At 43.5% G+C, this 14,721-nt stretch overlaps 1 protein-coding gene across 2 annotated transcripts; it reads left to right on the top strand.

Annotated features, from left to right (window-relative positions):
- The first annotated feature begins 673 nt into the window (after window positions 1-673).
- Window positions 674-13,936, top strand: tfap2a (transcription factor AP-2 alpha). 2 transcript variants are annotated; one of them, XM_036134699.1, is made up of 8 exons: window positions 674-883; window positions 2,935-2,961; window positions 3,455-3,874; window positions 5,137-5,188; window positions 6,798-7,023; window positions 7,783-7,901; window positions 10,841-10,982; window positions 12,041-13,936. In XM_036134699.1, the coding sequence occupies exons 1-8, from the start codon at window positions 833-835 to the stop codon at window positions 12,327-12,329; spliced, it is 1,326 nt and encodes a 441-aa protein (XP_035990592.1). In that variant the 5' UTR covers window positions 674-832; the 3' UTR covers window positions 12,330-13,936. The 2 variants fall into 2 exon arrangements, with proteins under 2 accessions (XP_035990592.1, XP_035990593.1); XM_036134700.1 differs by lacking the exon at window positions 2,935-2,961.
- The last annotated feature ends 785 nt before the right edge of the window (window positions 13,937-14,721 follow it).

The following is a 14,721-nucleotide window of genomic DNA, read 5'->3' as shown; positions in this document are numbered from 1 at the left end:
AGGCTCCCAGTAGCCACTCATTCAAATGAAACAGGGCCAATGTTGTTGTGTTAATTATTTACACTCCCCTCTTAAACTCGGCTACCTTACAGGTAGTCAGTGGAGCTGAGGGGGGGCGCGCTGGAATCGCTAACCTGTTTAACATGAAAGGAAAAGCCACTCTCAGTGGGATCAAATGCAGTTTGGAACTTTGAAAGGCATACAAAATAAATCAAGACGTGTAATAAATAAAACGGGGGGGAAAAAAACCCGCATTAAAACTAATACAGAAAAGAAAAGAAAACTACGGGATTTAAAGCGATAAGTTCCATTGCTCGTTTTTTTTTAGCCCTATGCTGTAGCCTTGTAACTGCGCGTAAAACTGCACCAAAAGCCGTCCCAGGTGCGCGCAGGTCCTGCATGGGCGCAAGCACACCTCGGTGGGCAGAAACAATAACAAACGCGTGCGTATGGCCTCGCTCTCTCTGCGTTTTACCTGTCCATTGGTGTTGATGTTGTGTGTGAGCGCATATACAAGTGTGTGGGGTGGGGGATTGAGGGGGGGGGGGGTATCAAACGGCTGTTGATATGCTAATGAGGCCCTGTGCCAGTGTTATTACAGAGCTGCTCCAGCCCTCCACTTCCACCATTAGAGGGAGACCTCAGAGCGCAAGACAGACAGACAGGCAGGCAGCAGCAGCAGCAACAGCACACAGGCAGCTTCAATAAAAGTAGATTTCTAATTTTTTTTTTTATTTCTTTTTTTTTTTTTTAAAAACCACAGAGCAGGGGGAAGCACAATTTCACTGAGTGAAAACAAGGCAGCTCAACATAGGCACTTCCACAAAAATCCATGAAAATGCTTTGGAAATTAACTGATAACATTAAATATGAAGACTGCGAGGTAAGGAACTTTTGGGGATTTTTAAATTTTTATTCTAATTTTTTTAATTTAATCTAATTGTAGACTTTTAAACGAGTGAGGACAATTATTTCAATTTTAAGCACTTGTGTATTGTCTTTAATCATTTGGAAAAAAAATATTTTACAGCTGTTGAGAGCGCAAATTAAAGTACAGATCTGTGCTGCTATTTTAACACATTTATAAATTATCTTTATAGAATAATAAGTATAATATAAATAATAATATTAGTTTTTGAGGAAAATGTCATTTTTAGCGTGAAGAGCATTTACCTCCACTTCTAAATATATCAAAATATTAAGACATATTGCAAAAAAAAATTCACTTACCCTTTTTTATGTGTAATAAATATTTTTTTTTCAGAATGCGCAGGGAAAGGCTGCCTTGATTAAAGCTTAAGTGACAGCCACGTGTTCCCTTCATCTATGCTTTTGAAAATATAATTGCTGGTGCAGTTTGAAGCCGTTTAATTGTTGTTGTTTTTGTGAACCAGCCTGCCTGCGTGTGTGTGCAGAGTGCTTACTGACTGAGTGAGTGTTGTTTTGGACACAGGCAAAGTTTTGGCAGTAATATCAGAGGCTTGTTTTGGAGTGGAGAAGCCAGTTGGACGTGTTTTTTTCTCTCTTTTTTTTGTCACCCGCGTCCTGTGCGCGCAAAGACGGCCATGGATCTGGAAATCAGCAAACTAAGAAAACACGAAAGAAGGGGCATCTTCTTCTTCTTCTTCCTCTTTGCGCAATGTCGATTCTTTTAGTTGCACGGAGAGCTCTTTTTGCGGCCGGTATCGATGGAAAAATATCAAGCAAATTTGCATGTGTGAAATCCTGGAGTTGTTTCGTAATTCTAAAAACGCGTGGGAAGTGTTTCAGCCGTGCGTAAAAAGTTCGCTTAGAGCGCTCGATCCAGCGTTCCCCCCCTCCCTATTTTTTTTTTTTATATAAATCTTAAATCAGTGGGAATTTACTTTCCGGATCAAAGTTAATGTCGAGGAGTCGAGGAGGAACCGCCGAGTAAAATTCGGAACCAGAGACGGGAGCCACATGGAGGACGGCTCTCCGGAATCTGAGGCGGAAAACAAAGGGACGGGCGGTGAAAACGAGCCGATCGCGTCGCCTGCCGCATTTTCACCCACTTCAGAGGTGCACATTATTTCCTTCCCCTGCTCGGCTTCTCCTCTCTGTCTGGGGGTCCACATCGCTCCATTCCTAGCCTTGTCTTTCTTTCTTTCACTTTTGCGCTTTGGCCCTGGGACGCTTTTAAAATGCCCCCCTCCTTTTACCCCCTCTTCCTGATTCGCCAGTCGCCAGTGAATGTCCCTCTTTTTTGTCTCCCTTTCCACTCCCCTCCACACACACACACACACACAAACTCTCTCTCTCTCTCCCTCTCTCTCACTCACTCCCTCTTTCTCTCTCTCTCCCCCCATCCCTGATTAGATATACTGATTCCTCCTTTCAATGGACGTCATTTAAGCACAGACTCCTGCCTTGAGTTGCGTCCTCCACTTCACGCCAGATTTTCCGACTATTCTTTCGTTATTATTAAGTGTTGCTGTAATATTAGCAGTCATGAATGCGTTCCACTAGGAGTCCAGGAGGGAGGACGAAGAAGCGACTCTTTTTTTTTTTACTCCTTCTCCAGCTAATATGAGCTCCAGCGAGGGGGACGGTACAGCACTGTGACAGAAGCCGGAGTAACTTGCAGCCCCCCGATCCACCAGCGACGCCGAGTAAATTTCTGCATTTTATTTAGACGCAAATGACGGCCGGCTCGGATCTTACCACACCTTTCTGATGGATTATCGTCCTGCTTTTGAGGCACATATCTGATCCTGCGGGGAGAGAAGACTCATTTCTGGGGGGCCTATATATTTTTTTCCCCCTTTTTTTGTCGCCCCCCTCCTCCTCCTCCTCCTTCTCCTCCTCATCCTCTCTCTCTCTCTCTGCTCTTCAAACACCAAGAGTGTTTTTTTTTAAAACTGATTTTTTTTTTCTTTTTCTTCTGTTGCCAAATCGCACCAAAAATCCTTACAGATGTTAGTGCACAGTTTTTCCGCGATGGTAAGTTTGTAGACGCTTTTGAAATGAGCAGATTTGAAATTTCTTTTCCCAGTCTGCATTCCGTTCTTTTAATTTTTTTTATTTGCTTTTTCTTTTATTATTTGTCATAATTTCTGCCTCGTTTTGTGGATATTGCATGCCTAAAGCTTTTGTGAGAGAAAATGCTAAAAGTAGGGGACATTTTCCACTGTGGATTTTGCATTTTTGCATTTTTATGTGTATATATATATATTTTGTTTTTGTTTGCGTGTTTATTTGAAAAAAAAAATAGATGTTGTGACGGAATAACGATGGTGGCTATTGTGCATTTTTATGTATATTATAGCTGCCTGCAATAATGACTGCTCGTAATTCCATGCACTCAGGCCACAGCGCCTACATCTGCGCCTTAAGAGCATCCAGCGGCTAAAATAAATTGGCGCATGTCAGTGTCTCTAAAACAAAAATGTATCCTTCGTCTAAAAAAATGACTTCTCCCCTCTTCCTTGTGCAGGACCGCCACGATGGCACCAGCAACGGGACAGCCAGGCTACCTCAGCTGGGCGGCGTGGGCCAGAGTCCCTACACGAGCGCCCCTCCGCTCTCCCACACGCCGAACTCGGACTTCCAGCCGCCGTACTTCCCACCGCCCTACCAGCCCATCTACCCGCAGTCTCAGGACCCGTACTCGCACGTCAACGACCCGTACTCCCTGAACTCGCTGCACGCCCAGCAGCAGTCGCAGCACCCGGGCTGGCCGGGCCAGAGGCAGGGCCAGGAGAGCGGCTTGCTGCACCAGCACCGCAGCCTGCCCCACCAGCTGTGCCGGGAGTACCGCAGGGAGGTGCTCCTACCGTCCGGCCACGGCATCGATACCGGACTGTCGGACTCTATCCCCATCCATGGAATACCTCACCCTTTAGATGACGTTCAGGTGAGGCAGACCCCCCCCCCCCTCCACTTCATTCTTCTTAAAAAAAAAAAAAAAAAAATCTAGGAATATCTTGTCATGGATTATATGTGGTTACAACTTAATTAGGTGCGTTTACTACACGATTTATAACTAGTTTGTGTTCAAGGATCGCCGTTCATGTGACGATCGTATCATTTTTACACCTAAAAAAAACAATTAGAGTGTATTATTTGACAAAAATAATAAATGTGATATGTTCTCAAAAGTAAAAAAAAAATAAAATAAAAAAAATAAAAAGTACAATTAAACAAATTTTAAATTTTAAAGCTTAAAATGTTTTCTGCATTACTGGAGCTGCCGGGAGACAAAGTTCTTTATTTCGAAATGAAAATGCATACGTTGCACGTTTTCGTCTGACTGACTGACTGTGAGGGAATTGAAATTAAAACGCACGCACGTGTATATTCTCTGCATCTCCTCCACGACTTATGACTTTTATTAGATTTATTTTTCCCCCCTCTCCTTCCGAACAAAAAGCAGATGCAAGCTCTCCTCTGTCTGCGAACAATAACACCGACGTGACACTTTTTTCTCTCCCCCCCCCCCCCCTTATTTTTTTGCACGCACGCTAACAAGAGAATTGAGTTTGCTGTATCGAGTTCAGGCAGCTGCGATTACTAAAGACGCATGATAAACGAGTTCCCGGATTGTCAATAAAGGGCCGCTCTTATTGCATGATTCTGTGCCCCCCCCCCCCCTCAACCCATCAGAAACAAACACTGATCATTCTCTAATTAGTTCATATAGGCCCTTTAATAGGCTGTGACTCTCGTAATTACCATCCAATCATAGATTTGAAGTTTTTTTCCCCCCCACCTCTTCCTTCTTTTCGTCTTCCTCTTGCGAGTGGTGCCGATCTGACGGCGGAATTAGGTCAAGATTGTGGGGCGACGCGGGGCGTCTTTATTTAAGTCTGAGTTTGTGTTGCCATGTAAGGTGGCAAGCCGGCGAGAACGCAATAATAACAGGTATGGGCCTCCTGAGCCCTCCGTGCTGGCCGATAACAGTGGCTGCTAATTGTGTCCGGCTTTGTTCGCGCAAAGCATCTAAGGCTGCATTCCACTCGATATATATATATATATATATATATATATATATATATATATATATATATATATATATATATATATATATATATATATATATATATATATATATATATATACTGTGTGCCTCGGTGCTAAAATTGTACATTTTTTTGTTTGTTTGCATGTGCTTCATAGCCTGTTGAGGATCAAGGAATACACATTCCCGACCAGACTGTAATTAAAAAAGGTAAGCAATTTCCTCTGAGATATCATGCATTGTTTTTTTTTTTTTACCTCTTCCGAGCTGCACACACACACACACACAGGCACAGACACACACACACACACACACACACACACACACTCATTCTGCTCCAGAGAACTCGGTGCAACGCGGTGATGCCTGACTGATCCTAATACGCAGTATAGCCTATTTTTCATTACATGCTTTCCAAGTGCATCAAACTGGCTGCACCTATTTCTCTCCTTTTTTTTCTTCTTCGCTTCCCCTTTCCCCTCTTCCTCGCTGATGGAATTTACTGTCAGCGTTTCAGCGCAGCGGGGAGATGAGTGGAGCTGGTGGGCTTTGTAGGCCCCTGCTATTTGACGGTCAAAAAAAAAAAATATATATATATATATATCCAGGCGAATAGACGAAGAATCCCAATAGCTGCAATCACGCAGCATGGCCAAATGTAAAATGGAAGTCGGTACCGGTGGAAAGAGCACGGGCCAAGTGTGTGCCGAGGAGATAATCTGCCATTTAGGAGGAAAGGAATCAAAACTGGGCAAGGAAGGAGGGGAAAAAAATCACTTGCTGCGTTTTATTATCTTTAAATGGAATTTTCAAATGTGGTCGGTGGAGCTTTTTTTGGGATTATCCGTCTTGTGTATTATTATTGCTGTTATTATTATTATTATTATCATATTTGCTGTCCAAAAAAATGTAAAGATTAATAACGTGGATGATACAACACGAGGAGCTCTTTTCACGGCCATGCTTAAAGGCTTTTTGTCGGGTCAAATTAGACTCAAAGACCCGGAGATATTTTCGTTCCCTTTATTTGCTCTTTTGCCGTTTTGAGTATTTTTTTTTTTGGTCCCCACCTCTTCCATCCTTACTTATTCAGTCAGTATATCTGCGTATCAACATGATAATTGGCTTCTGATATTAGTAATCTCAAGAGTTCGTTTAACTCCTATTGTCTCCATTAGGCTCCCTTGAGCCATTAATGTCACAAGTGATCTATCCAAAGGCGCACAGTTCCCTCCTTTGTCTCCGGTTACTGCACACCAAAACGGTGTAAAGCCTTCTCCCCCTTCCCCCCACCCCACCCGGTGTGAATTCACACGCCCGGCAGATTGTGTGTGTGTGTGTGTGTGTGTGTGTGTTTTTTTTTTTTTTGATACAGGAGATAGGCCGGACTAGGTAGACCTTATGAAATATCTCTTGTTATTTTGGCGAGTCACAATAAATAAATACATCAAATCAACTGCGCCGTTTCAGCGCACGGCTGCTGCTGCTGGTGGTGCCCGCTGTGTCATACATACTGACTCGTTTGTGTTAGAAATACATATACTGAGTTTTGGCAAAACATTTTATTATTATTATTATTATTATTATTATTTACAAAGTGTACTCGTGTATTTTTGCCCAACTCTATAACCGGGGCCTATACGTCTCCCCTTCTCATTTAGTTAAGGCTCTGCATTGCATGAAATTCACTGAGCACGATTTCTTTCTCTCTGTCTCACCCCTATTCCTCCCCTCCTCTCTGCCTCCCTCCTTCCCTCCCTCCATCCATCCATCCCTCCCTCCCTCACTCCCCGCCCGCCTCTTCTTCCCCGGGCTATAGGTCCAGTGTCTTTATCCAAGAACAACAGCGTCTCCGCCATCCCCGTAAATAAGGACGGTCTTTTCGGAGGAGTGGTCAACCCGAACGAGGTGTTCTGCTCGGTTCCGGGTCGCCTGTCCCTCCTCAGCTCCACATCAAAGTACAAGGTCACGGTGGCGGAGGTGCAGAGACGCCTCTCGCCGCCCGAGTGCCTCAACGCCTCTCTGCTGGGCGGGGTGCTGAGAAGGTGAGTTTGTGCAATAAAAAAAAAAAAACCTGCAAAAATCTCTCCACCTCTCTCTCTCTTTCTCTCTCTCTCTCTCTACCTGTGTGCGCGTTTGCGCGCTCTCTCTCCTCTCCAACTCTCTCTCTCTCTCCCTCCTCTGTACCAAGAATAATTAAAATCGACCAACCATGACACCTAGCTCCTGCATTTAAAGCAGGAGGGGTCTGTTAAATTCCATATTAACTTCCCATAGCTCTCTCTCTCTCTCTCTCTCTCTCTCTCTCTCTCTCTCTCTCTCTCTCTCTCTCTCTCTCTCTCTCTCTCTCTCTCTCTCTCTCTCTCACTCTCTCAAATTAATGTAGGCCTAGTCTGTTTCAAGCCCCATGCTCTGTAGGCCCAGTGAAGGCATTACACATGAAAACATTGGTCTCTGGTGAACTGTCTGCTGAAGTGGTGCAGACACGCAGCCAGTAATAGCGCTGCCTATTAAGCAGGACTTTATTTATTCATTTTTTTTTTTTTTTTTTTTTGCGCTGTATTTGTCTGCTGGTGATGAGGCTCCTTGGGCGTTATTTATTGTTTGCGCCGGAGCTCTCAAACGAACGCGGCAGCGAGGTGATAGCATCCGCAGCATAGGTTATATACTTTTGTCTCCCCCCCCCCCCCCCCTCCCCTCATGATCTGGATCAATGTTTGTGTCGCTCGCCATCTTGATCCATGCCCGTTCCGAGCAAAAGCAAGAAAAAAACCAAAACAATCTGCTCTGTTTCCACGTCACAGGGCCAAGTCTAAGAACGGGGGGAGATCCTTGAGGGAGAAGTTGGACAAAATCGGGTTGAATCTACCTGCGGGCAGACGCAAGGCAGCCAACGTCACCTTGCTGACGTCACTAGTCGAAGGTAAGTCCAGTGCTCGCAAATGACGCTTTTTAAAATATATATTTATTGATTTTTATTTCATTTATTTTTTTTGCTCCCGCGATATCAGGTACTTTTAAAAAAGGGAGAACAAATATTTGCCACCCCTCTCTCGCTCTCTCTCTCTCGCTCTCTCATTCTCTGTGTTGGAAATCAGCATATGCGCTCATCCGTGTAATGTGGACCGACTTTGCCTCGCAAGTAATAAAGCATGAAGGATGTGTGCGCGCGCGTGTGTGTGTGCGTGTGTGTGTGCGCGCGCGCGTGAAGAGTGAAAGAGACCCCCACATGTACACGCAGCACAGTGAAGGGTGCTGGTGATTGTAGCGGCTCTGCAGCGTTGGCCCTCCGCTTCCTGGAGCGTGCGCTCGCAGGTCCGCGCCTGGCCTAGTTTATCCACTGGATTAATTTGTGTTGAAGTCCGGTTAATTATTGAGTGCTGCTTGTTTATTGGGCACTGCTGAGGCTCTTTCACCTCATGGATGAGAAGTCGATTGATTTACCAACCCCGTGTTGCTTCAAACATTAATACAGTCTGGATATATAGCAGTCCATGGCGGGGTGGATTTTTAAAATTCTTTTCGTCAATAGCTTCCCCCGCCGTGCGTTTGGTGTTTCAGTGAAGATTTGTGCCGCATGCAAAAGAAGAAGAAGAAGAAGAAAAAATGGCGCTGCATGCGCTGACCTATTGGGAGCTGTATGTTTTGGGGGCCTATTAAAGAATAAATTAGGCAATTACGGTGGGCAAAAGAGATGCCTTTTTTACGCGACTGGATAAATCCATTCCGCTCGCAGAGTGGAGCCTTATTAATTCAGTGCGGTGGTATTTTGGTGTGCTGCTGGTTTCCTAAAAGGTGAAAGCCCCGCGATGGTTCATTGGTCCCAAACCAGTTAATCATTGTTGCAGACCAGGACTAAATGCAATATTCGGATGGCTTCGCAGAAATTTGCTGCACGTACAGTGACGCTACCAAGAAGGGGGAGGACAAGGAGGGTAATGTGCATCCCTATAAATCTGTGGCCACCATACAGGCATATTCAATAAACTAGAACAATATTGAAAAGTTCATTTATTTCAGTAACACAATTCACCAAGGGATACACATTATATAGGTTAACACAGGCTGAATATTTTTAAAGCCTTTATTTCTGTTAATTCTGATATTTTTTCCCCCACCCCCAGCTAATAAAAACACAGCATTTAAAATTACAATATTGCATCAGACCAATCAAAAAGAAAATTTTTCATGCAGAAATGGGGGGGGGGGGGGGGGGGGGGGGGGCTTAATAATAAATATATTTAATACCGGCTTAAAGGTTGCTTTTTTTCCCTCAAAAGGTACTTTTAATCTGACAAACAAGCCTCATAGAAATGCATGTTCTAATATAGGACAGGTAAAGTTGTTCAGTTGGTGCCAATTCTTATTTATGTATTCACTTTAACATTTTGTAACTATGTTTTGCCTTTGAAACAATTTGAAACAAAATTGGATGGTATGGCCTAATTGTTCTTATTTACAGAAGAAAATCAATGTTTGTTCAGAGAACTGCAAAAAAAGGCTACCATATTTGGTTGGAATAATAATAATTATATGCTTGCTTATTGCTATCTGGCTCCACTTCTTGATGCGTTGAATTTTACGCATAGAACGCAGCAAACAACATATCAAAAGCATCTATTAAATGTTGTAGTTTTTAATTATACTGCACTATAGAATTCTGTCCCCTTTTAGTGGCTCTGCTCTTTAAAGGACAAAACAAGGAGTGTTCCGAGCTGAGGTCAGCAGCTTATTTATTTGCTGGGGCTATCTGTTCTGTTCCGGATTTCTCTTGTTTTGTAAACGGAGGATGCCTGCAGCCGTCTGCTTTCAGCCAGCTTCCCGGCTGTGTGCAGCAAGAAAAAAGGCGGCGTTGCCATAGTCTGTGAAGCTAAAGAAAAAAAAAATATGGTCACCCTAGAACATTCTCTGACACCAAAAATGTAATGACCTTAAACCATGGGAATAACATCAGATTTCAATCCTTATACTCACTTTGCTGACCGGCCATCGCCTGCAGCATGATGCAACTTCCAAAATGCCAGTATGGCTTTTGGTGTTGAAGTAAATAAGCCCCGCCCACCTTGCCCCCCAATCCTGGTCTGGACACCGTTTTAAAACAATCCGGATGCGGCCCTGCTACATTGGTATTATGGTTTGCCTGGGAGAAATGTTTGATTGTGAAAGGTGGCGCGACAGAGGATGGATGACAAATTGGGAGTGTTATGTGTTTTCATTGTTCACGATGGCTCCATTTTATGGAAAACAGTCTACTGGAGTCAAGCTCTCATGTTCACTTGACGCATGCGTTCTTCTGGGAAAAAAATAAATAAATAATTAAAAAATCAACTGCTCTAGTGGATTAAAGCCAAAGACTTTTGGGGAGGAGAGGACGGAATGACAACGCCAATTTTCATAGGTGGAATAGCTACATGGGATTTGGCCACAGGAAACACGCTTCCCGATGCATGAGCGAGCCTTTCAGTAATGTTGGTAATCAATGACATGGTGTTAAGCATATTTCGTTTCCACTTAGTTTTTCCTCCTCCTGAAGAATTTGACCTGTAATGACAGCTCCTGGGGGCTCCTTCGATATATATTTATTTATTTATTTTTTATTTCCGGGCGTTTATTGTTGTTATCATCATCATCACCACCACCACCAGTGTCGTTGGAAATGCGCAGGTGCCACAACCCCACTGTCTTAACGCATAAAGCACAACGGGCGTTCGGCAATTCAGATCAGATTAATCGTCCAAACCTCTCAGTATATTGATGTGACCATGTTTCATGAGTTAAAAAAAAGTAAACAAATAATAATAAAAAAAACCCGCCCTTTCAACCTCATGTTTTACGTTTTTTTTTTCTCCCTTTTCCTCGCAGGCGAAGCGGTGCATCTTGCCAGGGACTTCGGTTATGTATGCGAGACCGAGTTTCCAGCCAAGGCAGTAGCTGAATATGTAAACCGTCAGCATTCCGACCCAAACGAACAAGTCCAAAGAAAAAACATGCTGTTGGCCACGAAGTAAGTGTTATCATCGCCGGTCTCACTGTCTCGGTCTGTGCCCAGTGCGTGGCTAAAGCTGCGTGTTCATTTGGCACCTTGCATGCGCACCCACGCACGCACGCACGCACACACACACACACGCATGCACTTACTCAGAAAACTAAGCAAACGCACGCTTCACGCTGACGCATCACGCAGATAGTGACAATCGGAAGCCAACCGATTAATAATTTAAAATACTTTGTAGCTGCTTGTGATTACATTTATCGTTTTCTTTATTTTTAAAAGGCAACCGATCACTTGATTACCAACTATAGATTATGAATAATCTGCACATATTGATGCTCACTGAGTTTTTTTTTTTTTTTTTTTTTTTTTTTTTTGCTTTTCCTTCAATGCCCATCGACTTCCGCGTTTTATTTACGCAGCTGTTTATCGCGCTTTCAGTGAGAGGGGATTCCTTTCAAGGCTCAGAGCAGCAGAGGCCGGCGTTTAATACCGGTGATGGGCTGCCATAATCAAACAGCTGTCAGCCATAACAGCTTATCACGGGGACCCCGAAGATAGGCGGCCATTGTCACGTGGTGCGGAGCATCACGGAACCTCCGTCGAGGGCCCTGGTTTGTCGCGCTTTTAGAAAACCAACCTCTCGCCAACTATTCGTTATTTGCGTTTGTAATTATTCAGTTTGTGTATTTATTAAAAACATTATAAGAAAAATAAAAAATAAAGAAATATTATTTTTAATTTTAATTTTACCTGTCTTTAGTTCCATTTCCTGACGTTGGCGTTCGGAAAACGTGAATACCTGAACGGCACGGGCTTTTTTCCCCCTTTAGATATATGGAGATGAAAGGTTGAAATCAATTGATTTAGGAAGCTTACGTCAGGGTTGGACTTGCCTCGAGCCATTTCCCGATTTAAAACCGCAGGGCTAATTACTTTGAAAGTATGCCGTCTATGATTTCATGTTTTATTTTTATTTTATTTTATCGGGTAACAATAATGTAGGACTTGGTCACTAAAACATTTTTTTTTCTATCTCTGCCCCTTCCCTCCTCCTCTCCTCTCCAAAGGCAAGTCTGCAAGGAGTTCACAGACCTGCTGTCCCAAGACCGCTCGCCCCTGGGGAACTCTCGGCCGCAGCCCATCCTCGAACCGGGAATCCAAAGCTGTTTGACCCACTTCAGTCTCATCTCGCACGGTTTCGGGACCCCGGCGCTGTGCGCGGCCGTCACGGCCCTCCAGAACTATCTGACCGAGGCGATCAAAGCCATGGACAAAATGTACCTCAACAACAACCCAAACAGTCACTCAGATAACGGCACTAAAGGCGGAGACAAAGACGAGAAGCACAGAAAGTGATGTTTTCCTCCTCACCTCAACCTTTCAACCCGGGGGAGAGAGGGGGGAGAGAGGGGGGAGAGGAGCGGAGGGGCCAACGCGCCAGGGCGCCCCTTCTTCTGCACCGACCCATACAGCCTCCCCTCGCCCCCGCTCCTCACCCATCCGATATAAATATTATAAATACCTTATAAATATTATTGATAAAGTTAAACGTGCCACTTCCTGATCTGATCTTGCGCCGGTTTTACATTGTTTTCTGTTTTTCCACCTCCTTCTTTGGATTCAAACGGGAAGCGACGCAAGAATCTTCTTCTTCTTCTTCTTCTTCCTCCTCCAACACCTGAACGATCTGAAACGTTATTTTGAGAAAAAAAAAAAGAAAAGAAAAGAAAAATACACTAGGAAAAGAGGAAAAGAAGCTGCAGAGAAACAGCTCCAGGGCGAGGGGAAAGGTGTACTGCCTCACCCAGAAGACTTTTTATGAACCCCCCTCACCACTCGCCCCCCTCCTCCTCTTCCTCCCGCCTCCTGTTTTTTTATGAGCTGCAACGAATGGACTGAAATCCAGCGACCCCTTCTCTATATCTCACTTTTACGATTGTGACTAGAAAAAAAAAACGAGAAAAGAAAAGAAAAACGAAGCTAAAAGAGGATGCATTCTTATCAGTATTGTGAATAATAAACTTGAAAAAGCAAAGAGAACCTTCACAGCTCTCCATGTCATGACTTCAGTTGTAGACTCCCCTCTCTTTCTCTCTCTCTCTCTCTCTCTTTCTCTCTCTCTCGCTCTTTCTCCGAGCGACCAACTTGAACTTTATTTTTAATTTTTATTTTTTTTATTTTTGTTCGTTTGAATTTCAACACGGTTCACGGTTATATAAGGGAATCCGTGTTCATGTATGTATATATTTATTTATGTGTAATTTAATGGGAATTGTAAATATGGTGCGTCTGTTGAAACTTCTTTTTTTTATTTATCTGGTGCCTCCTGTTTTAGTGGGTTTTGAATATTCGGTTAGTTCTTCATGTGATTTTTATGGTTCTAGAAAACAGAAGTTTTGGGGTATTTTTTTTTAATTATTATTATTAATATTATAATTTTATTTCTCTGGGATATTTCGATTCAGCCCTCTTGTAGCATGTTGAGGTGACACTGAAGCAAGTGAACAAATTTTAATAGAAATAAACTTCCAATTTCACTCAATATATTTCAACTTATTCCGTTTTTATTCTTTGACCCCCCCCCCCCCCCCCCCCCCCCCCCCTACCCCGAGGACATTTTCGTTATTTTGTGTGTCTAATTTGCGTTTTTGGAGACGAGCTTCTATGTGTTGTGCCAATCAGAATACGTTTCACCTCTTGTTCTCTTTTTGAAGCACCATAAAAGCAATAAATTGAATATTGTCCACCCCCCCGCCCAAGTGTTCGAAAAGACATTCAGAAACATTTTCTTTTCTAATTCTTTTTTGGGACCACCTGCTATCTTGTTCTATGTCCGATTCTGTCCTAAATTGGAGGCGGTTTTAGCTGTGTTGTATAGACATGTGCTGGCAATAGTTCCTATGCCTGTCAATGTATTATAGTCCTTTGTTGCCCAGAAAAAAATAAATATTTGATACGCTTCATCTCGATTTTTAATCGTTTCATTTAAAAGGTTTTTTTATTCAGTCGCTCGATTTTTTTTTTAACATTTAATTTTTTTTTCTTATTTTTCTCCCCCCCCCCCCTCTCTTCTTTCTCACTCTGAACGGCTAAAGTAATTGAGTTTAAGCCTCCCCTGACGATTGCTCCTCGCAATAAGAGGCTGAACTCACTGTTTCCCTTAAGCATAATAAAAGAAAAAAAAAACCTTACTTTAAACTCCCTTCAGTTCAGAGCGGCGCGGATCTCTCGCAGGCCGAAGCGGCTCACAACAATGGGCACACATCCGCGTTTGAAGTGCGCAGCGCCTCCCCTCCAGCGAAAGCCCTCTGAGATGTGCACAGGCCTGGTGTGCGGTGTTTAGTCGTTGCGGGCTATTTTTTTTATTTATTTTTTTTATTTCTTTTGGTGCGGGGAACCTTATTAAAAGACTTGCATCAAATATTTGTTATGTTGTTTGCCTCTCGGTGTAATCAATGGACGATCAGCGCATGGCGCTGGCTTGTTTTTTTGTTTTTCTTTTTTTGTTATGTGTATATCACCGGATAAGAACGTCTTCCCTAACGAATCTCCTCCTGTAAGCTGGCGTTTAGTTGGTTTTTGTGGCCGCCTTCTGCTGCAGGTTGTGCTTTTTGGCCTTTTGATCTGCTTTGCGCACGGAGCGGCTGCAGAGAGCAGGCCATTGCGTAACATTTGGAGTCTGGGTATGTCTGTATCTTGATGATTCGGAATCAGTCTGGTCTGGTGACACACGCATCCTGGTATTGTT

Source organism: Fundulus heteroclitus, unplaced genomic scaffold (assembly GCF_011125445.2).
Source record: "Fundulus heteroclitus isolate FHET01 unplaced genomic scaffold, MU-UCD_Fhet_4.1 scaffold_9.2, whole genome shotgun sequence".
Classification (NCBI taxonomy): Eukaryota; Metazoa; Chordata; class Actinopteri; order Cyprinodontiformes; family Fundulidae; genus Fundulus; species Fundulus heteroclitus.
This window is presented reverse-complemented; position numbering and strand designations above follow the sequence as displayed.